The 26,874-nt window shown below is 43.8% G+C and overlaps 1 protein-coding gene across 1 annotated transcript in view; it reads left to right on the forward strand.

Moving 5' to 3' along the window:
- Positions 1 to 618: 618 nt before the first annotated feature.
- Positions 619 to 26,874, forward strand: part of ACBD3 (acyl-CoA binding domain containing 3) — a 31,296-nt gene continuing 5,040 nt past the window's right edge. The window contains exons 1-6 of the mRNA XM_073338702.1: positions 619 to 942; positions 11,899 to 12,040; positions 12,853 to 12,993; positions 14,146 to 14,304; positions 17,348 to 17,522; positions 18,970 to 19,150. Of these exons, the coding sequence (XP_073194803.1) occupies positions 675 to 942; positions 11,899 to 12,040; positions 12,853 to 12,993; positions 14,146 to 14,304; positions 17,348 to 17,522; positions 18,970 to 19,150 (1,066 nt within the window). The 5' untranslated portion in view covers positions 619 to 674. The remainder of the gene's footprint in view (positions 943 to 11,898; positions 12,041 to 12,852; positions 12,994 to 14,145; positions 14,305 to 17,347; positions 17,523 to 18,969; positions 19,151 to 26,874) is intronic.

Genomic DNA, 26,874 nt, shown 5'->3' on the forward strand with positions numbered 1-26,874 from the left:
AACTTATCTTAGAATGCGAATAAGTATTTCCTTCCATCTCAGGCAAAACATGGCAAACCTGACAGGTCCAGTCACAAATTCAGTTCCTTTCACAGTGAGGAGGTGTTTTAGAAAAAGGAATTCGAAGTTTCTTAAACCAGACCCTCAGCTTAATTTTTCGAAAGATTAAGCCATGCAGCTGCTGCCTCATACAACAGTTAGGAAACCCAATACACAAACCCTGTGACTGAAGCACAAAATGTGGCAGATCAAAAAACCTGAAAACTGTATTGTTTTATTACACGCAGTTTTACAGCCGAACTAACCTATTAACAACCATCCACAAGAGACGCAAAGCACAGCGTACACGCTTGTCATCTGTACTCGCAAATAAAATACTCGGTCCCGCCCTCAGTTCAGTGGGAGAGGGGGAGAGCGCGCGGAGTCACCGTGCAAAGGCGGAACGGTCAGAAAGCGCGGGACAAGAGCCCGCAGGCAGCTGTTGAAAGCGGAGAGGGAACTGCCCCGCCCCCCCGGCTTCTCGACACCTCCAGCGGGCACCACCCCCACGGAGCTCCCCGGCCCCTCCCGCTCCGTGGGGCTGGTGCCGGAAGTTCCGGGTCGGAGGGGAGCGGAAGTCGGGACGTGGCCGCCCCGCCCCAGCCGAGTCGAGCCGAGCCGGAGGCTGAGGGAGGATGGCGGCGGCGGCGGCGGTGGCGGCGCTGAGCTCGGAGCGGCTCGAGGTCTCCATAGACGGGCTGACCCTGAGCCCCGACTCCGAGGAGCGGCCGGGGCAGCCGGATCCCCAGGCCGCGAGCGCGGCGGGGTGGAGCCGGCCGGGCCCCGGGCTCCCGGAGGCGGCCGGCGGGGACGCGGAAGAGGCGGCGGCGGCGCTGAGCCCGGAGCAGCGCTGGGGGTTCGGCCTGGAGGAGCTGTACGGCCTGGCGCTGCGCTTCTTCAAAGGTGACTGACCCCCCGCCCCCGACAGCGCCTCCCGGCCGGGCCCGCCCCGGGGCGCGGGCTGCCCCCAAGCCCTGCCGCCTCCCCCCGGGTCCCCAGGTTACCGCTGTAAATATTATAACACGAGAGAAGGACAGAGGTCAGGCTGTAGTGGTAAATTTATAGTAACAAGGATTGTAGCAATCGGGGTTTACTTGATAATTTCAAACAGTTCTAAAATGCAGAGTCTCTTTTACTGGTTTTTTTGTTTCATGTTTAAAATGAAATTGTAGCGGCAAATTTCTCTGTATATTAGGGGAAGAAGCAGTACTGGATTAAGACAAAAAGAAAAGGAGGACTTGTGGCACCTTAGAGACTCACCAATTTATTTGAGCATGAGCTTTCGTGAGCTACAGCTCACTTCATCGGATGCATGCCATGAAAGCTCACGAAAGCTCATGCTCAAATAAATTGGTGAGTCTCTAAGGTGCCACAAGTCCTCCTTTCCTTTTTGCAAATACAGACTAACACGGCTGTTACTCTGAAACCTGGATTAAGACAACAGGCGCTACTGGCTCATATTTAGGGCTCCAGCTCCTGGGGTCATGTGATTGTACTGAAATTTGTTTCTGGCCTGCATGATACAAAGAGAGCCTTGAAAATGTGGACTGAGCATCACGATTTCAGTGATGGCTGCTTGAGTTTGCAGCAGCCAGACAGTTGCTTTGAGGGCTTTGAACTGCCCCATGCATCTCAAAGGGGCGTTAACTCAAAGGCTCACTAATCTGGGAGCCCTGTGAACATCAGTCTCAGGAAATAACTGTGTTAGCACAGCCATACTTTATCTTCTTGGGTAAGTACTGGGGGACCCTCGATGCCACCTCTGCCTTTCTGGAGGAGGGAGATGAGATCCCTGTTGCCATCTTTATTGCCCCCAGGGGGAGAGGTTCTATCTTGTGCTGATCCTGGGGAGGAATTTCGTTCTGAACAAGTTCTTTATATCATGCTTATCACCATAGTATCTGAGTGCCTTCCAGTAGTGCATTAAGCAATGTGACAAACATCTGTCCCATGTTTGTTCTTTCATCCTCTCTCTAGAGGAGGTGTGTGCAGTGGAGCGTTTTGTAGTTTTTAATAAAATCGTACTGTATGTTACAGAAGGCAAGGTCAAAGACAGGTTTCAGAGTAGCAACTGTGTTAGTCTGTATCTGCAAAAAGAAAAGGAGTACTTGTGGCACCTTAGAGACTAACACATTTATTTGAAAGCTTATGCTTAAATATGTTTGTTAGTCTCTAAGGTGCCACAAGTACTCCTTTTCTTTTTAAGGTCAAAGAAGTACTTCTTGTACATAGAGCGGATGGTGGTGAAGTTTGTGGAGGTCCTTAGGTCCTGTGTGAGTTCACGGTCTCAAGCTAGCTCCCAAGAAAGCTCTGTCTTCTGGATAGATAAGCTTTAACCTTATTGTACAAGGTCCATTGTGCCAAAGGAATTAAGTTGTTGAATACAGTCTTCATCCTGGAGCTTTATCGCTGATGCCCATGCATCTCTTCTAGGAGCCTGTGTTCCGGGCACTGCATTGCCTTAGGGCTGGTCTACACTAGGAACTTGCATCAGCATACTAGGTCTCTCGGGGTGTGAAAAATCCAAACTCCAATATGTAGCTATGCTGACCTAACCCCACTGGTAGATAGTCCTAGGTACCTACAGGGATGGGTGAACCCCTTCCGTCAATGTAGGTAGTGTCTGCTGCACTGAAGCACTGCTGCAGCTGTATTGCTGTAGTATTTTAAGTGTAGACATACCCTCAGTCTGACCTGGGGAAGGAGATGTAGTTCTGCAGTGTTTTTCTTTTTCTTAATAAAATAACAAGTTAGAGGCATTTTCTTAATTCTTTAAAATATGAGAGGCAAACAGTTTTTATCTAATGGTAAGTTTTCATGAATTGGGAATCGGGACTCCTGGGTTCTATTCCTGAGTATGTCACTCTGTGTCATCTGGGACAAGTCATGTAATCTCTGCCTTGTTTCCACCTGTTAAAATGGGTATAATACTTAATAGGGTTCTTGTGTGGCTTCTTGAGCACTTTTTAAAGTACTTTGAAACTTATGTATGGAAGGTACCTTATCTTTGCCTTTCATTCTTGACTATGGTTTTATTACTCTACATTTCCCCCAGCTATTTAAAAGACATACTGTAAAATCATACATTGTGAACAAGCATACATCTAAATCACCAAGTGGAATGCATCAATTTAAAACTATTTCAGTCAACTTTTCCACTTGTGCTTCAGTTATTAGTATTAGTAATTGGCTAGAGAGACTCACGTTCAGGTCAGTGATTCAGATATGAAGTAGGATGGTGACTATGGAATGTCTGAAATGAATTGGTCTCGGTCCCATTCCCAGTGGCTTAGGTATCCACATCGTAAAACACATTTTTGCATTGGCACCATTTATTGGTAGCCTCAAAAGAGAGGCTAATGAGTGAATGCACAAGCTGTTGCTCCAGGTCAGAATTGAGGCATGCTGGAAGGCTAATGTTAGGAAGCCTGTGTTGCTTGTGATCCCTCTACCTCTACAAAAGCTATACTGTGTTGATGGAGAGAAGACTTCGGCTGTTAGTGTAGCAGTTTTCATGAATGTTGAACTGTTAGGGGGAAAAAATCTTCTGTCCCTCTCTGAAGACTTGATGATTAAACATTGCAGCCCATGATGCTCACTGTCCACACACCCAACACAAAGCAAGTAAGGGCAACCTTGTGTCATGAATTGCTATTCTTGATGGCACTGATACAGATGTTGGTATGGAGAGGGCATAAGTTGGAATACCAGGGAGGTTGCCACAGGAGGCCAAAGAATAAGCAACCCTAGAGAATAGGAAATTACTTATCCAAGTGTTGCTCCTGTATGTACATTTCTGGTACATGACTAGCTAACTCTGCAGTCTTTGATTCTTCTTTCCATAAAATTTCATTTTGATCAAAAAACTCTAGGGTACAACTGCACTACAACTGGAAGGTGTAATTCCCAGCTCAGGCTGACGTACTTGTGCTAGTACTGATCATGGTAGTGTGCTAAAAATAGCAATGTGGTCCCAGCAGAATGGGTGGTGGCAGTTTGGCGAGCCACCTCAGTACATACCTAAGGTCTCAGACAAGATTGTACTCTGGTGGCCGCTCATGTTACCATGATCAGACTGCTGTTTTTAGAGCACTCGCTTGATCAGAGCTAGTGTGTTAAGCCAATTAATAAGCTGCAACTGATGCAGCTGCTCTGCTGTAGCACTTCAATGAAGATGCTCTAAGACGGTGGGAGAGTGCTCTCCTGTTGGCATAGTTAATCCAACTCCCTGAAAGGCGGTAGCCATGTTGATGGTGGCTTAGGTTGGTATAACTAAGTCACTCGGGTGTGGATTTTTCAGATCCCTTGGCAATGTAGTTACACCACTATAGGTCTGTAATGTAGACTAGGCCTTAGTCTATCTGAGCTGGGAACTATAGCTCCATGCTGCAGTGCAGATGTACCAATTGGGTAACAACTTATTGTGATTGCCAAGTTTTTTCATTGTTGTGTGTTTATATAGATCAAAGAACTCTACCTTTATTTGTGATGTGATGGTATATAATTAAATTAAGAGTGGTAAGGCTTAAAATATTAAAGACGATTTTGTTTACTCTCTACCAAAGAGAGACATCTAAAGATGGTCTAGATATAATCCCTTTTTCCGTCTCCCCTGTTACTGGCAAAATTGTTCCCTGCATTACTACCGTATATTGTACTGTTTTGTGCAATCTACTTTAAAATGATTCCAGTGTTGGGGCTTCCATCACCTTCGTTAGGAATAAGGAAAATATTCCATATTCTTAGGCCAGATCTCTGCTCAAAACCTTTGTTGGTATGGCAATGTCAGTTAGGAGTGTGAAGGTTTTGAGACACCTCTGTACTGGCAAAAGCCTTAGCATGGACACAGTTATACTAGCATGAAAATGCTTCTGTCGGTGTAACTTATTTCACTCACTAAACTCCTGTAAGCCGTTGGTTCTCAGAGTGGGATCCCCGGATCTCTGGTGATCCATTGTTATATAGGGGTCTGTACTTTGCGCCAGGCCCAGAACATACCAGAATGGCATTCTGGCACTTTTGCTATATGGAGGATGCCATTTTATTCTCAAAATGGCATCCTGCACATTGCATGACCTCTCATGCAATAGGCATGAGTGGTCATGCTTGTGGGTATTCCAGTAGTACCGCCCTTGCGCATTCAGGATATTACACCCTTCTTTGAGGGCTTAGAAGTACTTTTTCTGCCATAGATGTCAAGGCTCAACACTTCTACAAGATAGGAAAATAATAGCCCATTTAGGGGAAACAGAAATACAGATCAAGTGATGTAGGGTTTCAGGACTCTGTGGTGGAGATAGGAACTGAGCCCAGGGAATCCTGAGACCACTGAACTCAACTGTGTTTGCGCATGTGCATAAGTGTCATAATAAGCTTACCTAATATACGTACGTTTCAAGTTGTTGCTTTAGGAAATGAAAGGGATGCAGGATATATAGGTGCCAAAGGGGACCTTGGTGGAAAAAAAGTTTGGGAACGACTGATACAAGCTACATCAGGAAAAGGCAAAAGCTCTTTTTTGCCAGGGTAAGCTGTACCTATGCTAAGAGGGTTTTCCTGTGTAACTGTACCAGCAAACCTTTTCTAATGTAGACTTGGCCTTATGGATGGAAATCTCTGTGCCTGAAATGTCCATATTTTCTCCCCAACCTTCAGTATACACCAGTCTGAGGAAGAGACTTGTTATCTGTCCGGAAATGATCAGCTGTGCAGCACCATCAATGCATAAAGAAACAGTACTCATTTTACTACTGGGAAGCTACAGTGGTATCTTAAGGCCTAGTCTGCACTTAAAAATTGGATCAACTAGCTACGTTGCTTGGGTATGAGAAACCCCTCCTGTCACTGTAGGAAGCACCTACACAATGGGTTTTGCAGCAGCACAGCTGCAGCGCTGTTGTTCTGCCGCTGTAGCAACCATGATGTAGGCGTGGCCAAATCTGTTTCTTAATTTCGTCTGACCACAGCTTTCTGTTTCCCCCTCAAATCATGCTGACGGAAGTTCTGTCTCTGTCCTCAGACTTACACAGAGGCTTCAGGACAGGAAATATGACCTGGTCTCTTCTGTTGCTTGGCATATAGCAACTGGTTACTAGAAATGGCTGAATTGTCTCGCCAATGAGTTTTGTGGGTACATTCTTGTTCTCTGGCATTTGAAAAGTGTTATCTGCTCTAGAGATCTACAGATGTGATCAGAATGGTGCTAGGCCTTTTTGATATGCCCTCTGAGCATAAGGACTTGCTTGAGTAACTTTCCCTAACTGGGATTTTTATTTCTACTTTTCTTGCCTCCTGAACATACTCTGTAAGGGTGAGTGCTAATAACTGTACATAGATTAGACAGTAATTAGGTTTTAAGTCATTCTTGTAATATTTTGGTTCGTCACTTCCAAAAAACACCAAACGAAAAACATATTTTTGAGGCGGTTCTAAAAACTCAATTAACTGTGTCCCATGGGACTCCTTCCCTTAGAATGGATGCAGTAATTGAATAGAAGCCTGAGAGGGAGCGTTATGAGTATATTGTGCACTGTTTCTCAGTGAAGAATTTTCAGTATTTAAAGTTATAAAATGACTTTAAATATGGCTATAAAATATGGTTATAAAATGAAAAGCAATGCTATTTAGTTTATATAAACAATACACTAATACTCCTTTCTTTTTAGCATATTTAATTGCATTCTGTCTTGAGTCTCAATTTCCAGCATATATTCCATTTTAGATATACTACTTGACAATAATGAAACGGTAAATTAAATTTTCTGTGATTATAAGGGAGACAGTTGTATCTGTGTGCGTTGCACCTTTCAACTGCTAGCTCATTTGAATGGTTTAATCTTTCTCTTGTTCATGTCATACTTGCAGACTAATATTAAACGTCTCAAGTGCATTGTTAATAGGCCTGGCTTTAACTTTAGCATAGAGACTAACCTGTTTGAAGAGTTGTCTCAATGGACAACTCATTGAGTGTTCAGTGGATCTCTAGAGTGTTCTCACTTAATCAAGATGCTAACAGAATAAAGAAAAGCTGTATGGAGGATTGGATGGCTAGGGGATTGGTAATGGCCAGTTACACATAGCTTTTACTTCTTAATCATCAGTTAAGTCCAGTCCACGTCCTTAGTGACTGAAAGTTGCTAAGGTCTGGAGCTTGAGTGGTCTGAGTAGTTTTTGGGTCATAGTGGACGGGTAGAAAAAGATCACCGTATCCTGCCATCCATGGAGTGGTTCTCCTAGGTCATAGTTGAGGTATATCAATGGAAATGAATGGGGAAGCTTGTAGTTTTGCTGACTTTGGTACGTACCCCCTCTGGATAAATAGGGGAACCCATTGTCCAGTGTTGTTCTTGAACCATTCACAAGTACTAAATATATATTAAATTGAAACAAAAGTATCATTTTACCATGTAGAGCTGTCCAGTAATTATAGTCAGGGCTGTCAAAGGCTTATGACTCGTGGACGCTTAACGAGCCTGGCACTGAAGAGCCTATTTGGCAAGACTCCGAGGACTGTAGCTTTTTCCATGTGCTCTGGTGCAGACCGTTTCAGCTACTCTGTTTCATCTTCTGATACAGTTTAACTGTTAAGGTTCTAAGGCCTTGTCTCGACTGTAGAGTTTTGTCGACAAAAGTGATGCCACTTTAATAAAAGTGCTCCTTGTGTCGGCAGAGCACATCCATACTATGCTCCTTGTGTCAGCAGAACGCATCCACAGTAGCAGCTCTTGCGTCGACACAGAGAGCAGTGCACTGTGGGTAGCTATCCTACTGTGCATCTGGCTGCAGGGTGCTTTGGGAAGGGTTTGCAATGCCTCAGGGGGCAGGTACAGCATCACATGTTGCAGGTTTCTCAATCCCATTGTTCCATGGGCATCCTACTAGATTACCAGCTGCTTTTCAACTGAAGTGTATGTGGGAGGAGGGAGTGTGTGAGAGGGAGAGTGTGAGTGTGTGTGTGTGTGCTGGGGAAGTGTGTGTGAGAGAGTGTTTTTTGAGGGGGGAGTATATATGTGAGAGACAGTTTGTGTGTGTTGGGGGAGAGTGGCATGCTGTCTCTTTATGTTCAGACAGCAGCCTGAACAACCAATCCTGGGGGAGGGGAACACCCTTCCACATCAAACTCCCAGCTCTGCACAGGACAGCAGTCTCTCTCCTCCCCACAGCAGCAGCCTGCTCTGCCTGCCTGCCGATTCCACATTAAGGGTTCTGTGATTCCTTCTGAGTTCTCCCACAGCCTCCTCAGCAGCTCTGTGAGCTCTCCAGGCTGAGGAATGCCAACGTTTTCTGGAGCTTTGAAAGGGGAGGGGTGCATGTCTTCAGGGTAGCTGAGCTCAAAACAGTGAGCAGAGCAGTCACAGCGGGCATTGTGGGATACGGGGGTGGGGGGCTAGTTATGTCAACATAACGAACTGCAGCATCTACACTGGCACTTTGTCGATAATACTTTTGTGCAAGAAGTGTTTGTTACCCGTCAAACTGGTTTTATTTTGCCACCAAAAGTGGGATTGCAGTTTTGTACACCGCCACTATTTTGCCACCAAAAGCTGCCTTTTGCCAACATAACTCTGCAGTGTAAACAAGGCCTAAGTATGATGGGTGGTTAGAGCTTGCAACATAAACATGATTAAAACAAGAAATAGCTAGCATGTAACCTAGAAGCTCAGATTCTCTTGACTGACTCAGAAGAATACCATTTGCTAAGTACTCCCATTTATAGTATGAACAAGCCACTGAATTCCACCCCCTAGCCCCCCAAATCTCTTAATTTCTCAGTGGAAAGTTGTCTGATCCTTTTTTTTTTTATTTAGCTTTTTATTTCTTTCTCTCTTGGGGAACTTTCTTTGTCAATACAGATTTCAGCTTCACTTCATATTTGAAGCTTGGTCATCAGAGAGCTTATTTACATTGGGAAAATGTAGATCTGTAATTCTCAACTGCTGGTAGAAATAGGCTTTACTAACCCTGCTCTGAGCTGGGCTCAGATACTGATTCTAAGGACAGGGTTAGACAACATGTGGTAAAAACATCCACACAGTGTCTATGCTACAGCATCCAACAATGAAGAATTACAGGTACACAGTTCCCCATTGTTAGATTTGTCCGTGGTGTTTAGTGGTCTGAAAGTGTACTTAGCATGTAAAGCTAGACATAATGTTATCTTAGTGTCCTTGTCCCTACCATGACCAAGGACAGTCATCTCCATTTAGATGAGCTTGGATTTTCTGATCATTTTTGTATATAAATAGCATTTTCAATGTGAGTATTCACACTGGAAACCTGTTTTTAAGAGCCAAATTTATTTTATCTAATTTAATATTCAAATAGTTGCAATAAAGTTCTCCCAAATGATCCATGGACCAAAAGCTATTTTCGGAAATTATCTGGTGGATAATTACAATTAAAACTGGATAGCTGGACATAACATTTAACTTCTGTTTTTCCTAGGTTCTTACAATGTTGTCTATCACAGTGGTATATTAGCAATGGCTCTCATTTATGTTTATGTAAGAAAAAACAATTTCAGAGTAACTGTCTGAACTGATTTGAAACACAGGCCATGTCTACACTATAATCTTAAATCAACCTAGGTTAAGTTGATTTACAGCAGGGGAGGGCAAACTATGGTCCGCGGGTCAGATCTGGCCAGTCAGGGTTTTCAGTGTGGCCTGCAGGATTGCCAGCCCCATGGTGCAGCAGGGCTAAGACAGGCTCCCTGCCACTCCCAGAAGTGGCCGGCACCATGTCGCTGGGGGAGGGGGAGCCAGAGGGCTCTGTGCGCTGCCCTTGCCTGCAGGCATTGCCCTCTGCAGCTCCCATTGGCCAGGAACGGGGAACAGTGACCAATGGGGGCTTCGGGGCTGGTACCTGCAGGCGATGGCAGTGTGCGGCGGAACCGCTTGCCCCGCCCCACCCCACCCCCAGGAGCCACTGCTGGACATGCTGGCCACTTCCAAGAGAGGCACAGGGCCAGGGCAGGCAGAGAACCTGCCTTAGCCCTGCTGCGTGCTGCTGCTACTCTGGAGCCGCTTGAGGTAAGCAGCACCGGGCCGGAGTCTGCACCCCTCACACCAAATCCCTGCCCTGAGCCCCCTAACCTCCTGCCACACCCCTCCTGCACTCCAACCCCCTGCCCTGAGCCTCCTGCCACATCCCTCCTGCTCCCCAGTACCCTGCCCTGAGCCCCTTCCTGCACACTGCACCCCTTCCCACACCCCAACCCCCTGCCTCAGCCCTACATTCATGGCCCTGCATACAATTCCCCACCCAGATGTGGCCCTCAGGTCAAAAAGTTTGCCCCCCTGACTTACAGCCACTGCAGTAATTACTGTGGTGGCTGATGTCCACACTATCCTCCTTCTGTTGATGGTGTGTGTCCTCACCAGGAGCGCTTCCACTGACTAAAGAGGGCCAGTTTGGGAGGCTGAGAGCCAGGGGTCTGAGCTCACGCAGCTCCCTGCCAGGAGCCCAGCTTCCCCCCAGCCGGCAGACAGGGGAAGCCACCTGGAGTCTGGTCAGCTGCTATGCTCCTGGTGGGGAATTTAGAGCCAGGAGCCTTGGGCAGCCAGGCTCCGAGCCGGGCCCATTCTTGGCAGTTTTACAGCTCCAACCTGTAGGTACTTTGGCTGCAATTCATGACTGTACAAGCAGTACCAGCAAGCACAGGTTTTGAGTGCAGTAGGCCTTTCACTTGAATTCTGTATTGTGGTTATCTACAGTAGTGGCTCCTTTATACTAATCTTTCTAAACAGAGAAAAAGGTTATTAATTCTATCTTGTGTAACAGGAAACAAGTCTTTTCTGCAAGCAGTATAATTCAAATAATGGATGTTCCTTTGCTTTGTTTTGACAGCTAGTGAAACATGCTGGGATAGTCCTAGTTGACACTTTTTGTTTAAATAAATATATTTCCATGCAGCATTTTTCTTGCTAATAAGTAGAACCATGCAAGGATACAAAATTTGTATCTGTATCCATCCACAAACATAGTTCGTGAATATAAAGTGGGTATATGCAGATTTGCATGGCTCTACTAATAAGCATTCAGTGTAATTGGACTAAGACCGTATCAAGATGTGATATGCAGAATTGATAGAATCTGAAGACTTTTTTAAATTAATTTTAATTTACTGTAAATATAAGTTTTAATGCTGTTTCTCCTCTAGCACTGAAATCCATTCAGTCTAAGCCTTGCTAATTGAGTCACCTCTAGTCTCTTAATTGTGGAGTAGTATCACATTTTGCCAAGGCAGCTGGAGTAATTTAATTGCCTTAAGCAAGATATTCCCCTTAAATTGTGATTTTTTTTTTTATTTTCTACAGTCTTCCTTTCTGTAGCTCTTGGCATAAAGCAAGACACACAGAACAGTGTTAAAACTCTATGGAATGTAAAATTTAAATCTTAGCTCTTTATACAGAAATGCCTTCCCATGCCATTACAGGGGACTTGGGAAGCATACTTGTGAAAAAATCACATTAAGAAGCCTCTTAAATATTTGAAAACTATAGATCCATATGATACAATTTTGGTCTATATAATTTAAATGTTTATACGGTAATTACCGTATTTTTGCTAAAGATGCAATCTAGGATACGTTATTTAAAACACTTTTTATAATTATGTTGCAATAGCTACAGCTGAATGTTTCTATTCTGGACAAATTTGCTTAATTTTGACCAAATAATAGGATTTATGACTTGTATTTAACAATTCAAGGAGCAGATAATTTCCTCTGGGGCAAAAAATTGAGAACACTTAAGGCATAGGTTACCCTATCCATTCTGTGAGGCTTTTTCATATTAGTATAAGTTTCTCTTTTAATGAATAAATCATAATACCATATTCTTCTCTTTGCTTTGGCAGAGAAAGATGGCAAAGCCTTTCATCCAACATATGAAGAAAAACTTAAACTTGTGGCACTACACAAGCAGGTTCTGTTGGGACCCTACAATCCGGACACTTGTCCTGAAGTTGGATTCTTTGATGTACTGGGAAATGATAGGAGGTAGTTTCTCTTTCATTGGCCTATATTTCAAACAGACAGTGAGAGAAATGCGGTTAACATAATCTTGGTTCAACAGTAGCAAAACAAATATATTGTACTGTCTGGAAATGCAAATAAGTTGGTGGAAGGGGGAGCTCTTCAGATGTGTGTACCTGACATATCCGTTACTAGGCAAATATAAGAATAGAACTGTTTAGACTTGAAACCCAGGAATACTCGGCATCCTTTATCTTCAACTGGCAAGATCTATACAATTTATCTAAACCACTTCTGTTATAACATGTCACTATTTTGATTAGTTAATGACCCAAAATCTCATTAGATTCATGAAGAATTAATCAGTCATAATATAGAACAGAAGCAAAAGGGGGATAATACATCAAATGCCTCCTTTCCAGTTTTTCTGAATTTTGGATTTTTCAAAGTATAATGTGAAGTTATAGTTAGGTTTAATGGTGTGCGTTGGAGACTTGCTTGCAATACTTTAACAAAATCCCTTCATAAATGTTACGCCCTAAAAAGAGGGATGGGCAGAAAAAAGCCTTGTAGGATAGAGAGGAAAAACAGCTATGAAGTCTTCTGGTTGAAATGTCAATTGTAAGAAGAAAAACTCTGTTTTTTCTAGTTAGTATGAGATAAACACGCTTGGTTCCAAGCCTCTTGTGCATCATGGCTCAAAATGTGACTGTAATTTCAACCTGAGTTCATTCTGTGTTTGTTGGATTGGGAGTTGACCACTAACTTGAGAAGATTGTTGTATGTTCTTCTAACATTATATACTCTTACTGGGGTATATTTTTTGTTTCTCTCAGGAAAGAATGGGCAGCCCTTGGAAACATGTCAAAACAGGAAGCCATGGCAGAATTTGTACACCTTCTTAATAGGTGTTGTCATCTCTTTTCAACATATGTCACCTCCCATAAAATAGAGAAAGAAGAACAAGAAAAGAAAAGGTGAAGTGGGTTTTTTGTGTGTGGAAGAGAGCTGTCTTCCTCCATGTGCATGCAAAGCTGCAGCTAGCTTCAGTTGCAGGCCCTTACCTTTGTCAGTGCTTGTCTCCCAAATTGCCTTGCACCAGTCACACTCCTTAAGCCTTTTTACCATTTCAGTGATAAGTGAGTATTTGAAGGAAGGGGGTAAGAAGACCAAACCTCTCTAGAGTGCCTTAGAAGTGCCTGGCTATTATTTCTGCTAACATTTGTAATATCTTTGTGAGGAACTGAGTTTGTCTAAAATAACTTTCCCACTATCTGACACTGAACAACTAGAATATAAAATAATGAGCAGATGCCTAAAATCTCCTATCCTACTGGTCTCCAGTGGGCATAAGCAGCGGCTGAAAGCCCCCTTGGGGGAGGCTAGCCCCCCCTGGGTCCACCCCTTCTGCCTGAGGCCCCATCCCTACCTCTCTCCTTCCACCACCCCACGGCTGGAGGAGCCCCAGCTAGGCCAGCCTGAGCCCCACCCCAGACTGCTGGCCTAGGGCTCTTCTCTCCCCCCAGCTTCCAGGGAGAGGAGGGATGCAGTGTGTGGTCCCTCCCCGGGGTGGCAGTGAGGAGGGATGCGGCAGGTGGGATGTCTTGGCAGGGACCTCCAGAGAGGGAGGAAGAGTGGAGGAGAGGAGTCAGCGCAGGCTTGGGCAGGGGGTACAGCAGCTCATGTGTTAAGTAGAATCTGCATAGTAGTTTCTAAATCATTAACAAACATGGGGGAGGAGAAGTAGTTGTGGCTGAGCTCGTTTCCAGCCATTTAGCTTCATGTTCTACCATAGTTTGCTGACAAAACTTATAGGTTAGAGTGATCATCAGCTTATGATTCTAATTTTTACACTTGGCAAAACTGATGACAGCTGAGTAAAGCTCAGACAAGTCTTTCTTCTCCATATCTTCATAAAGATATTATGCCTGTCAAGTTAGAGAGAAAGAGGCAATGTGTTGAATACCGAAAGCCTTATCATACATATGAAAAGAAGCCTGAAGCCATGTACCCTGTACAGTGAGTCATGTAGACATAACTTTGACTTTGCCGCAGATGACAAAATGGTAAAAGTAACTACATTTAGGATGGTGGTGATGCTGAAGTGTGTCATTGAATGGCTGTCACAGGAGGGAAGAGGAGGAACAGAGGCGTCGTGAAGAGGAAGAGCGAGAGCGTTTACAAAAGGAAGAAGAGAGGCGTAGACGAGAGGAGGAAGAAAGACTGAGACGGGAAGAAGAGGAGAGGCAGCGAATAGAGGAGGAGAGGCTCCGGATGGAACAGCAGAAGTGAGTTGTTGGAATAGACCAAATTTAAGAAAATTGCTATCCATGCTATTGGAACAGTTGCCTTTCATTCTGTGCTCGCTTTGGAATGGTTATACCATAAACAAATGCCAAAAGTCTTGGTCAGGAGCAGTCTGTGTGTGGATCAAATATGGCATATGGAGTTCTACAATGAGATCTGCAGCTACGCATCTTACAGAGGTGCAGATTTGCAAACATTGCAGATCCCAGCATGCGGTTCTGCATTTTGAGCAAAATTGCTGTTTAGTTTGCCTTAAAAACAGGATTTGGACTATAAAGCATTTAACCCCATGATAGATGCCTTGTCCTCTTAATTTGACATTGTAGAGCCACTGATGCAACCGAGAGAATGAAGGGGAAAAAGCAGCCGTGCAGAAGGGTGATTTGTTCTGGGCTCTGTAGTTTCATGGGCTGCAGTTATACAAATTTGCAGCCCTCTGGTTCTTGGCAAGTTGCTAATGCTACCCACAGTTGAGGAAAGTTTGAGTGCCCCTATGAAAAGGTTACTTGAATTGTGATTTGAGGCCCTGTCTATACTGAGAATTGAACCCAGGTTGTTAACTTTAAAGAGAATGCTGTATAATCATGTTTCTCAATTTCAATTCTATGCGTACATGCACCAAAATTTTCAAACCTTGTTCCCTAACATGGCTTGATTTTCAGGGGTGCTGTGTCTGTAGCTCCTGTTTACTTACTTGGAATTTGTGTGTGCTCAGTACCTCTAAAAATCAAGTCAGTAAAGAGCTGGAACTTTGTGCCCAAGATTAAAATTTGATCAAATTCTATGATGATGTAAAGCTTTAACTTTTTTTTAAAAAGCAATATATTTAAAGTTGTGTATTTCATTGTATTTACCAGCAGAAACACATCAAAATCCTGAGAACATGGATCCATCCATCGTATACTCAGTGCATAAGAGAATACTAGTTAATTAAAACTTCTTTCCTTCTCTTTGATTAAAAATGTCTAATTTCATCATGGCAAAAGGTTAACAGTGGAGTGCCTCTGTGTTTAATATATTTATGACTTCGAAAGGGGAGTGAGTAGTGAGGTAGTAAAATTTGCAAATGTCAGTTATGTAGGTTAGTCAGAACCAGAGCAGACTGAGAGGAACTTCAGAGAGATCAAAAAAAAGCTAGGACAGTGGGCAACATGATGACAGACAAGATTCAATTTCCAGAAATGCAAAGTAATACACATTTGAGAGAGATTTTTACAAGGCCAGGTCTACACTACAGGCCTAGGTTGATATAAGTGCATTGCTCAGGGGTGTGGAAAGTCCACACCCTGTGTGACAGTTATACTGACCGTAATCCCCTGTGTAGACAACGCTATGTTGACAGGAGAGTTTCTCCCAGAGAGCTTCTCCTGTCTCTTTGGGAGGTGGATTAACTATGCCGATGGGAGAGCATCTTCACTTAAGCGCTGCACCAATGCAGCGTTTTCAGTGTGGACCTGCCCTGACGCTTTACAGGGTTCTAAAGTAACTGTCACTCAAAAAAGGGTTCCTGAGCATTACTGTATATGAAGACCTCTGCTCAGCGTGCCACGGCGGTCAAAATGCAAACAAGATGTTGGGATGCACGAGGAATGGGATGGTGAATAATAGAGAATATTATAATGCCTTTATATAAATCAGTGATACAGCCTCCTCGCTTATGCTATGGGCAGTGCTGGGCATCTATTTAAAAAAGGATATTATAGAAGTAGGAGGATTTAGAGAAGGGTGATGAGTGATCAAAGATCTGGAAACCTCTTTTATACAAAGAGACGGAAAAGACTGCGATTGCTCATCTTACAAAGGAGGCAAATAAGAGGAAACATAATAAGTGTGTAAAATGATACAGAGAAGGTAGATCAAGAGTTTGTTCTCCCTGTCTCGTAACCCAAGAATAAGGTGACTTTCAATAAAATGTAACGTGGGAAATTCAAAACCAGTAAGAGAATTTTTGGTCACATACCATGTAATTGAACTGTGGAACTCATGGCTTCAGGAAGTTGATGCAAATAATTTAAAAAGGGGTGGAAGGGAGGGAAAGGATTGAACATGTATATGCATATCAAGAATATCCATAAGTGTCAAACATTTTGTGGAAGAAATATTAACCTCATCCTTCAAGGTTTAAGCCAGTCTGTAACTATCAGAGATCAGGATGAGACCTAATGAGTTGGGGCAAATTATCCCGAGTTGGGGCAAATTATCCCATCTGCCTACTGCCAGGCTCTTTCACCTTTCTCTGAAGCATCTGGTCCCGGCCTCAGTTGGAGACAGGATATTGGACTAAGTGGACCATGTGTCTGATCAAATTCCTATTTCATTCCTGTAGAAAAGGAGAAAAGCTGCATATCCACTCAGAACTAACCCATGTAATAATCCTAAAGTGTTACCAATTAAACCTGCTATTGTCACACACTGTTCCATCTTGCATTGTTTTCTGTCCTCCCCTGAATCAGGCCAGTCAGTCATACTTTCCCTATCTGGTTGAGTACAGGTTGTCCAGGGAATTTGAGGCAGATCAAGTATCACAATGTATGTTCTCCTTTTGTACAGAACTCTTATTTTCACCACAAAGCATTGACATAGGACTACTTTGGCACTCTGTCCTTGATGCCTTCTGTGTTGGAGGACTATTGGGATTGTGTGTGTATACTTGAACACCAAACCCTTTTTTCTGGCTTCAAAATCTGAAAAATGCAATATTGTGGCTTTTTTAGTGCTTCCTTCTGGTTTATCAGACTTCAAATGGTGACTCATGGTGTGCCTTGCAAGGCAGCTCTTTAACACTTTAAACGGGTTTTCAAACATTCAGTAGAAAATAAGCTGGCCTCTTGCTAATACTTTTCTCAATTGGCATATTTTAGATGGGAGAAATCTCACTTGCATTATCTCCTGGCTTTGTCCCATCTGTATTAATTAGTTTGCACAAGGAATTGAGTTCACTGTATTTGAGGCCAGTTAAAAATAGTGATCTTGCTGATACCTCCAGCCATTTGTAATCTTCATACTCTGCTCCTGACAATTTAGGCAACAAATAATGGCAGCATTGAACTCCCAGACTGCTGTTCAGTTCCAGCAATATGCAGCCCAGCAGTATCCGGGCAACTATGAACAGCAACAGATCCTAATTCGCCAGCTTCAAGAACAGCACTATCAACAGTACATGCAGCAGTTGTATCAAGTCCAGCTTGCACAGCAACAGGTATAGTAGGACATTTGAGATATACAGAGTCATTGGTATCCTTGATCCAACCTTTCTACCAGAGGTACTAATGCACTTTTGTTATCCTAGGTCAAAGAGGTGGTGACTCTTAAAATTTAAAAAGTGGCGTTTGGTTGGCTGACACTGTATCAGATTCAAATACTGAAGCTTCTTTGTTAATCTCTTCCTGTAATTTTCTAAAACAGCCATTGGCTAAGAATATTCTAAGTAGACAGTTCAACCTTTGACTTGTCTGAAGTGACTTTGCCAATCACTTAATCCCTGTTAGAGTTCTTAGAGGTCAAATGTTAAGCACTCTGTAATAATGTGTGCGTACTTTAATAGTTTAATGTGCCCATAGCAGTGGAATCTGGGCTCAGATGGGAACAAATTTACGTTTCCAGAATTTCTGCATTTTAATGTATGACGTTAGTTCAAACCCATTCATGGGAAAGTCTTTTAAGGAATTAGAAGTCAGATCACATCTCTGTTGCTCTTGTTTTTCTTTGATTTTCATAAAGGCTGGTACCATGTTAATCTGATCCCCCCCCCCCCCCCAATTCTTTAATCTGTTGGGTTTCCAATTTTTCTTCAGGAATAAACCTTCCTTGCTAAATCCAAAAGACTTCCCCGCTGGCTAATTCCAAGTGTTAACTATAAATTGTTTGAATTATTACATGGTACAGTTCTCCCTCTTCTTGGGTGAATTAAACCATTTGCAGAGGGTCCACACAAAATCTATGTACCACTTATGTCCCATTGAGACCCTTTTTTTTTTGAAGCTGGTAAAGTGCATAGGCCTTGTTCTGTGTGCAAAGCATCCTCAGTCTGTGCCTTGGAATGCCATTCTTCTGGCATGCTTTCCATAGCTGCTCTCTGCTTTAGTTCTGTGGGCTTCTTTTGCCCTTAGTTTCAAATTCACACAGATTTGATATTGTAAACCCACAAACTGGCAGGGGATTTATTATAGCTCTCAGGTACTTCTGCTTTCAAAAAGTTAACTAGATTTCAAGAGAGACCCTTTCAACAGGCTAACTATTAAAGGCCAGTAAATATGTAACTGTGAAATTCTGTGCATACCTTTTCTAAAACAAGTTTTTTGTGAGCAGAATTACTATAGTGATTACTGAAACTTGCAAACGTTTCTCCAATTAGGTGTGAAAACAAATTACCACTAGCTGTCTCCAGTTAGGATTTCAACTGACCATTTTCAATTTTTTTCAGCATCTGGATCCAAATGGCCTGACTTCAAAAGGCCTGACTCCATGTAACTCACTGATTGCAATGGGGGCTGTGTATGCTTGGCACACCTGAAAATCAGGCCACTTAGATGCTTAACTTTAGGTCCCCAGATTGGAAAAATGTTGGCCTACATTCTGAAATGTTAATTAAGATATTTTGATGACTACTTCCTTGTTTTTACTGAACTTGGTTTCTCTAACTGTAGGCAGCATTACAAAACCAGCAGGAGGCAGCAGGGGCTTCTATGACTACCATGCCAAAGGTGAATGCAGCTGCCCCGGGAGAGAGCCCATCTGTTAATGGACAGGCCAAGGCTCATACAGACATCCCTGAAAAAGAGCTGGAGCCAGATGCTCTGGAAGAAGCACTAGAGAATGGACCAAAAGGTATGACTAGAACGAGATTCCTTAATTTAAACAAGAAACCTGAGACTTTTGTTAGAGCCTAGTTCTTTGAGTGTTGGTCCCTATCTGTATTCCCCTGTGGGTGCACATGTGCTACGTGCACCTGAAGTTGGAGAATTCCTGCAAGCAGCATCCATTGGTCTGCGCATGCACCCTTGCTCTCCTCATGCCTCAAACTGAGGGTATAAAGGGCAGAGCAGATGACCGCCTCTCCAGTTCCTTCTTGCCACCGCATAGCCTGGGTCAGAACCTCCCGGGTCCAGAGCACCTCATGGAGAAGACCATGAGGCCACAATGCCTCCCACAATGAGAGGTGATGCTGGTGTGAATCTATATCCACAGACCCTTATCAGCAGGCAGGAAATGCTCTCACAAGCCTAAGAGCAGGTCTTCTTCTAAATGTGCTTCAGATGACCAATGCATTTCTGCTTAAATTGAGCATGTCTGCTTATTCAGCCTGTAAGGACTTAGATCATCCTAAGGTCCCAAGATCATGACACTAGAGCCCTGGTTCTGTGGGCTTTTTCAGTACCAGACCCTGTACCAGTGACACCAAGTTCACTGGTACTGTCCAAGCTAAAACATCTACTGGGAGGAATTATGTGCTAAAAACTAAAAATTAGTGCATCTCCGCCCCCCCCCAAATTATGCAACAATATTTTAATATTCTGCAAAAATTTGCATATTATTTTATTTGTCAAAATAACACAATATAATTACACCAGTTTCAATTATTTTGGTAATTTATTTCAATATACTTGTCAGCAACTATGTCTGTAACAATACAGACAGCAAAAAAGATTCAGGAAATGTTTTTTAACAAATAGATTCCGTACTAGGCCTATTAATAGAGAACTCTTGAGTAATAATTCATTTAAACTACAATACAGAACCGTATTTCCTGCATCCATCAGAAGCAGTGTAAAGGCTTGGGGGAGTTGGGAACGGAGGGAGGTAATTGCTGGGAAGGAGCCTGGGTGTGAACTTGGAGGGTTGTTTGGTATGGATGGGCAAAGTAGGCAACAGGCTTTTTTTGGGGGGGGAGGGGGAAGATTGTTAGGGAGCTTCCCCCATGCAGACCCTGTCTGACCCCTGGCCTCTCCAATTCAGTTAGGTACATCTGCCCCTGTCCCCATGTGTCACTGTGCCCCCACTCAGGCACCTCTGTGCCTTATGTGGCCCTGCACTCCCACTCCCATCCCTTGCACCTCTACTCCCATTCAGCCCCTGCCCCAGTTTGTCCTCATTAGCCCCTTTCTGACCCCCCCGGCACCCCCACACAGTCTGTTTCCCCATATCCCATGTCTCTTGGCCTGGCCCAACAGGCGCTATGAAGAAAGTAGGCTCTTTCTCTTCCCTAGTGGCTGCTCTGTTCTAGTGACACAGCGCCCTTTGGTGGGCAAAAGGTGGAATGGCAGCAACTTTCCAGCAGCAGCTATTTTCTGCAAAAATAAAATAAATTATACGTGGCACATGAATTATGCGCATGTGTAGTGGTGCAGAATTCCCCCAGGAGTAAACATCAGGATACATCAGTTCCAGCAAGGAACACCTGACCAGAGCCTCAACCACTGGTGGTACCTTCCCCATCTCCCACAGCACCTCCAATCCCATCAGCACGAGGGGATCACACCCAGGAAAGGCAGAGACTTATACTACACCAGAAGATGTTTTTCCTGTTCCCACGCCTCAATTTCCCCCATCATCTGGACCTTCTCTCACGAGGGAGATTTTAATTCTACCAGGGGATGTTGGCTGTAGCAGAAGTCTGTCCCCTCTTCCATCTACCAGTCTGGCTTTTCCTCCATTGGAACTGTTAGTATCACTGATGAATCCGGACCAAAATTTCTCTTCCTTGGGAGAATCTGAAACCCCCAGAGGAACCATCATCTCCCCCAAGAAAATCTAGCCCAGACAAGAAATCCAGAGCTTCCTGGTACCAACCTCCACCTTCGCATTTACCTCTGGACTGGTGGTGCCCCATGCATTGAAGACCTCTACAACCCCTTCCTGACACAGTTTATTGGTCATACTGGGGAATATGGGACCCAGATGCAGAGCCTATTTGTCCTGTTAGGCAGTCACTCCACCATTGCCCTCTGAGGGAACATTTAGAACTTCCTCATGACCCTATGGAAGAGGAAGATTACAAACCGATTCCATCGGTTTTGCTGGTACTGACAAGATTGTCATCTTCATCTCCTGATTTAGTAGTCACTCCAGTGTCTCCATCCCTTCCAGATGACCAGAAACCGTTCCAAGAATGATTGTGCAGAACGGCAAAGGAATTCCTGATCTCCTTAGGAGAGGTTCAGATCCCTCAAACTCTTGGATATACTGCAAACTACTGGGTCTAGTCAAATAGTGCTTCGAGTTAATGAACCTGTTAAGCAATCTGGCATATACCAGTCACATGCACCCCTACCCCTAAGAAGACAGAGGAACAATATTGCATTCCAGCCAAGGGAGCGGAATTTCTTTTTACCCATCGCATACCTAACTCTGGTCATGCAGGCTGCCATTGAGAGATCTAGATGACAGTATCCAAAATCCTTCTGACAAGGAGGTTAAACATCTAGGCTTATTGGGAAGAAAGGTATTCCCATCCACAAGCTTTCAGTTCAGAATAGTGGAATATCAAGCACTGTTGGTTAAGTATGACTATCTGAAATATTCCAAGTTTACAGACTTTGTAGATGAGCTGCCATAGTAAGACAGAGCTCAATTACAAGCACTTATTGAAGATCTGCTGGTGGTAAGAACCACACATCTATCAGTGGCTGATGCCACAGACACATTATCACGGTCAATGTTAACAGCCATTATAATATCCTAACTCGTAGCTAGACCCCTCAGGATTTTCCAGGGAGGTGCAAAACACTGTAGAGGACTTGCCCTTCAACTAAGCCCATTTTTTTCAATGAGAAGACAGATGAGTCCTTACTCTGAAGGACTCCAGAGCCACCCTTCACTCCCTGGGAATCTATACGGTCATGCTGTCTGGAGTGACTCACAAACGGGAGTACCAACCTCAGAGCAGACTTTCAAAAAGCAAGGCGGACACTTCAACTGGTGGTATGTTCTATAATTAAATTTAGTCAACACAGTACTAAATGTGAATTCCCAAAGTACTACAATAGTCTTATAACAGTCACACAGTCCCATTAGACACTATCTCACTACCCAGGCAAGCTGGACTATGTGATTAGTGAGCACACCAAAAATCACAGAACTTTCAGGTTACACCTAGTCCCAAGAGACCAGTCATTCACCCAAGTTGATTTGCATCCCAGCTCTCATACCAGAGACAACTCTGGTATCCAGTTCTATAGTAAACTAACTAAAGGTTTACTAGGTAAGAAAAAGGAATGAGTTATTGAAAGGTTAAAGGTGGTAAAAAATACATATACAGGTGAGAGAGTTTAGTATGTCTCTGCTACTGTTTGGAATTATAAACTGCCAGCTTCCCATAAGCCTTTTAGGGTTACCCAGAGTAACTTGGGAATTCCGTCTTCTCGTTTCTTTATTCTGCCCTGTTAGAATTCAGACAGTCCAGAGATGAAGAATTCTTCCTTGTGTCCATCTATATAGCTTCTTCTCTCAGAAACCAAGCTGACAGCAACAGTTGCGACACAGGTCCCTTCTTCATGGGAGGTGGGGGGAGGAATGCACTTAGTCTTTGATCCTTGATCTAGCACAGTGGCTCACTGGCATTTAATGAACAGGATTTAACATCTTTGTAAGAGACCATTTGCATTACACAAGGCTTCCTTCTTGTTTGATGGGTTACTTAGTTACAGGGCTATAATACAATGCAAATATTTGCTGTTGTATTATAACATAGGGTATAGTTGAGTGAAAACAATACATGCAGTATCCTATAAGCATTTTATAAAATACTAAAAACACATTCTTATCAACTTAACATCCAATATTTATTTTGATAATGCTAACACACAGAAAAGCAAGACTGATTTCCAACTATGCATTTAAGTGTTCAGTGAGGCCTTGTCATGAGCTAGCAGTTGGTCTACCAGGGTCATATATACACCTGCCCCCAAAAGAAAATATCACAGGCAGCCCTATAAATCTAGACCAGTAACTCAACCGTTTTATCAGCTATTTTATGATACTCCTCATAAGAGCCAGAAGATGCAGAAGTCTCATTTCCTTGCAGCTCCCACATCTTTAGCACCATCCCATCCCCTGGCTAAAAGATATTTTTGATGGCTGTTTAAGAACTGCAAACTCAGTGATGCCGCCACTAACCAATCCCCCAATCTTCAGGAGTTGTTTGGCACTTTTTCCACAACTGGAGTGCTGTAACATGGATAAATGGGTATTAAACATCATCCGATCTGGCTAAGCAATCAAGTTTACTGTTCTACTTCCTCTGAAACCCTCTCTTCAGGGATCATTTTCACATGAGTATTCTCAGGCAGAAAGTGGAGTCCCTTCTCCAACAAGCAACAATAGAGTAGGTAGCTCTCCAAGGAAAGGAAAGGGCTTTTTACTCAGTGTGCTTCCTTGTATCCAAAAAGAGAGGGTGATTGGAGACCCTTCCTTGATCTTTACAATTTCCACCGCTTTTTTCATAAACTGAAATTTCACATGGTCACATTGGCATCAATAATCTCATTCCTGGAAAAAGACATTTGGTTTACAGCTCCTGATGTGAAGGACACATGCTCTTATGTGGATGTTCACCCCACCCACAGGCAGTTTCTCAGATTTGTGGTGGGTCCCAACCATTTCCAATACAGGGTGCTCCTGTTCAGTCTTGCCTGCACCCCAGGGTCTTTTCCAAAGTCTTTCTGGTAGTTGCATTTCACTTCATCTGGAATGGCTTCGTCTCTGCCCTTATCTCAATTATTTGCTTCTCGTTGCAAGGACACATGAGGCCTCATTAATGCTTCAGCACCTATCCTCTTTAGGAGCCAGTGTAAACTTGGAAAAATCTATCCTCCCACTGACACAGACCATAGACTTTAGAGGGGCGACCCTGGATTCAGCCATGGCAAGAGCTTATCTACCAATGGACAGGTTTTGCTCCATGAGTGACCTGATAGACCAGGTTATGTGCAACTCTTGAGCACCACTCAAAACTTGTATTTCCCTCCTGGGGCACATGAATTCATGCACTTGTTATCCCATTCACCAGAGTCTACTTACATTGCCTACAGGCATGACTCTAAACAGCATGTTCACCAACCAACCACACCACAACTATCTTAGTGACAATTCCTTCCAGAATAACATCATCTCTAAATTGATGGAAGGGATCCCAATCAAGGATGTGTGGGTGTTCTCTTCCCATACCTCTCACTGGAAAAGACAGTCATTAGATCCCTCCCTCTTGAGGGAGGAGGGGGGTGGCCCATGTGGACAGCACAGGGCAGTTGGATGCCCTAAGAAGCCAGGATGTGCATCAATCTCTGGAACATCATTCAGTGCAAGAAGCTTGCAAGGCCTTTCCTCAACTTATCCAGTCCCAGCATGTCCTCATATTGTCAGATAATATGGCAATTGTCTGTCTTTTACATCAACAAACTAGGAAGGATGAGATCCATTTCTCGCTGTGTGTAAGCTATCACCCTATAGAACTGAGGTGTCAGTCAAATTACCTTGTTGGCAGCTTACCTTCTGGGAACTCAGAATGTGTTGGCAGACACCCTCACAGGCATTTTGCCACCAGTCACAAGTCGGAGCTGCACAATTCAGTAGTGAACAGTATCTTCACTCAATAAGGAAGCCCCACCTGGGATCTGTTTGCTTCCCAAACCAACTGGAAATGCAACATTTGCTGTTCCAAAGGTGCTCTAGAGCTACACACTCAGGGCAGTCCTCTCTTTCACACCTAGTCAGGGCATCTGGCTATGACTTTTCTCCCTTACCACTCCTATGTTGAGTCCCATGGAAAATTCTTCAGGACAGGGCACGAGTCATCCTCATTGCTCCCAGTTAGCCCAGACAGTTTTGGTTCCCAAATTTCCTTATATCATCTCACCCTCAGATCAGCATCCTGTCCTTTCCTGCTCTCTTGACCCAGGAGAATAGCAAAATGAAGCATCTCAACCTATCTGATGACTTGTTTTTTTGGATGGGCATCACTCTAGAATGTTCGCGCTCTAAAGCAGTGCAAACCGTCCTGAGCAGCAAAAAGGACACTAGGAAATGCTGTTCAATCAAGGGGAAGTGTTTCCCCATATGGGCACAGATGAAACACATCTGAGTCGGCAGATATTCCCCTTATTTTGGACTATCTTCTCACTCAAAACTGGGCTCTTGCTCAGTCCTATAAGAGTCTACCTGGCAGCATTCAGTGCATGCCATCCATCCTCCATGGCTACTCAATTTTCACTCACCCATTGACTAACAGATTCTTGAAAGGCCGAATCAGAACCTTCCCATCAGTAAAGAAGCTTACCTTTCACTGGGACTTGAATCTTGTTTTCAGCACTCTGACTCCCTTCAAACCACTAGGAACATGTTCCATGTATCCCCTATCAATAAAAATTGTTCCTTCTGCCCATCACCTCAGCCGGAAGGGTGGGGAAACTCAGAGCCCTAATGGTGGATCCGCCATACGCTATCTGCAATAAGGACAAAGTCTTGTCTTATGACTACAGCCAAAGTTCACTGCCAAGGTACTTTCAGATTTCCCCTTAAGCCAGTAAATCAGCTGTGGTTTTCCATAACCACATGCATCTGAGGAGGAGACAGAGAGTTCCGCTGACATGCAACATGCTGTGACTTTTTACCTACGAAGGACAAAACCAACTAGAAAATCAAAGATTTTCTTGCTATAGCAGAATGACTTTGAGGCCACACTGTCTCTTCCCAGAGGATTTCTAAATGAATCTCAGGCTGTATCCTACTCTGCTACCAGCTGTCACTACTTCTCTCTCTTCCTCCTAAGGTAAGGGCTCATTCTACAAGAGCACAAGCTACATCCGTGGCAGTGCTTCAGGAAGTACCTATACTTGATGTTTGCAAGGCAGCCATATGGAGTTCTAGCCACACATTCGTGAGACATTATGCTCTGGTACAGGACTCCTCCATTGATGTATCCATTGGGAAAGTCTGCTGCCTGCATTCTCGCATGCTCCTCCTATTGAGTACTGCTGGACAGTCACCACAGTGGAATGCATTTAGGGACCAATACTGGAAGAAAAATTACTTACCTTCTAGTAACTGGAGGTTCTTTGAGATAAGTGGTCCCTATTTATATTTCACTACCCACCTTCATTCCCCTCTGCTTCGGATCATTCCTGGATTCACAGTAGAGAAGGGACTGGAGAGGCAGTCGGTCTGCTCTGCCCATTATCTCTTGGTCTGAGGCCCAAGGAGACAAAGGGCGCATCCATGGACCAACGGACACTGCTTACAAGAATCCTCCACCTCAGGATGCATAGAGTGCATGCGCCCCTACAATGGAATACAGATAGGGACCACACAGCTCAAAGAATTTCCAGTTCTGTAAAGTAAGTAACTTATCTGTTGCCCCCCCTCCCCTCGTATTGTGGTTCTGTAGTTATCACTCTCTACTACCCGGTCAGAGCTAGATGTGGTTCCTGGGCCCACTCTCTACCTTTTCCAAAGCAGAAGGGATTGGGTATAAAGGCAGTGTGCTCAGTTCCTATGGAAGATGAAGAATGTGCCGCAACTCTATTACCTAAAGTAGGAGAGGGCTGGATGGGTTCCAA

Source organism: Lepidochelys kempii, chromosome 3 (assembly GCF_965140265.1).
Source record: "Lepidochelys kempii isolate rLepKem1 chromosome 3, rLepKem1.hap2, whole genome shotgun sequence".
In the NCBI taxonomy this organism is placed as follows: domain Eukaryota; kingdom Metazoa; phylum Chordata; order Testudines; family Cheloniidae; genus Lepidochelys; species Lepidochelys kempii.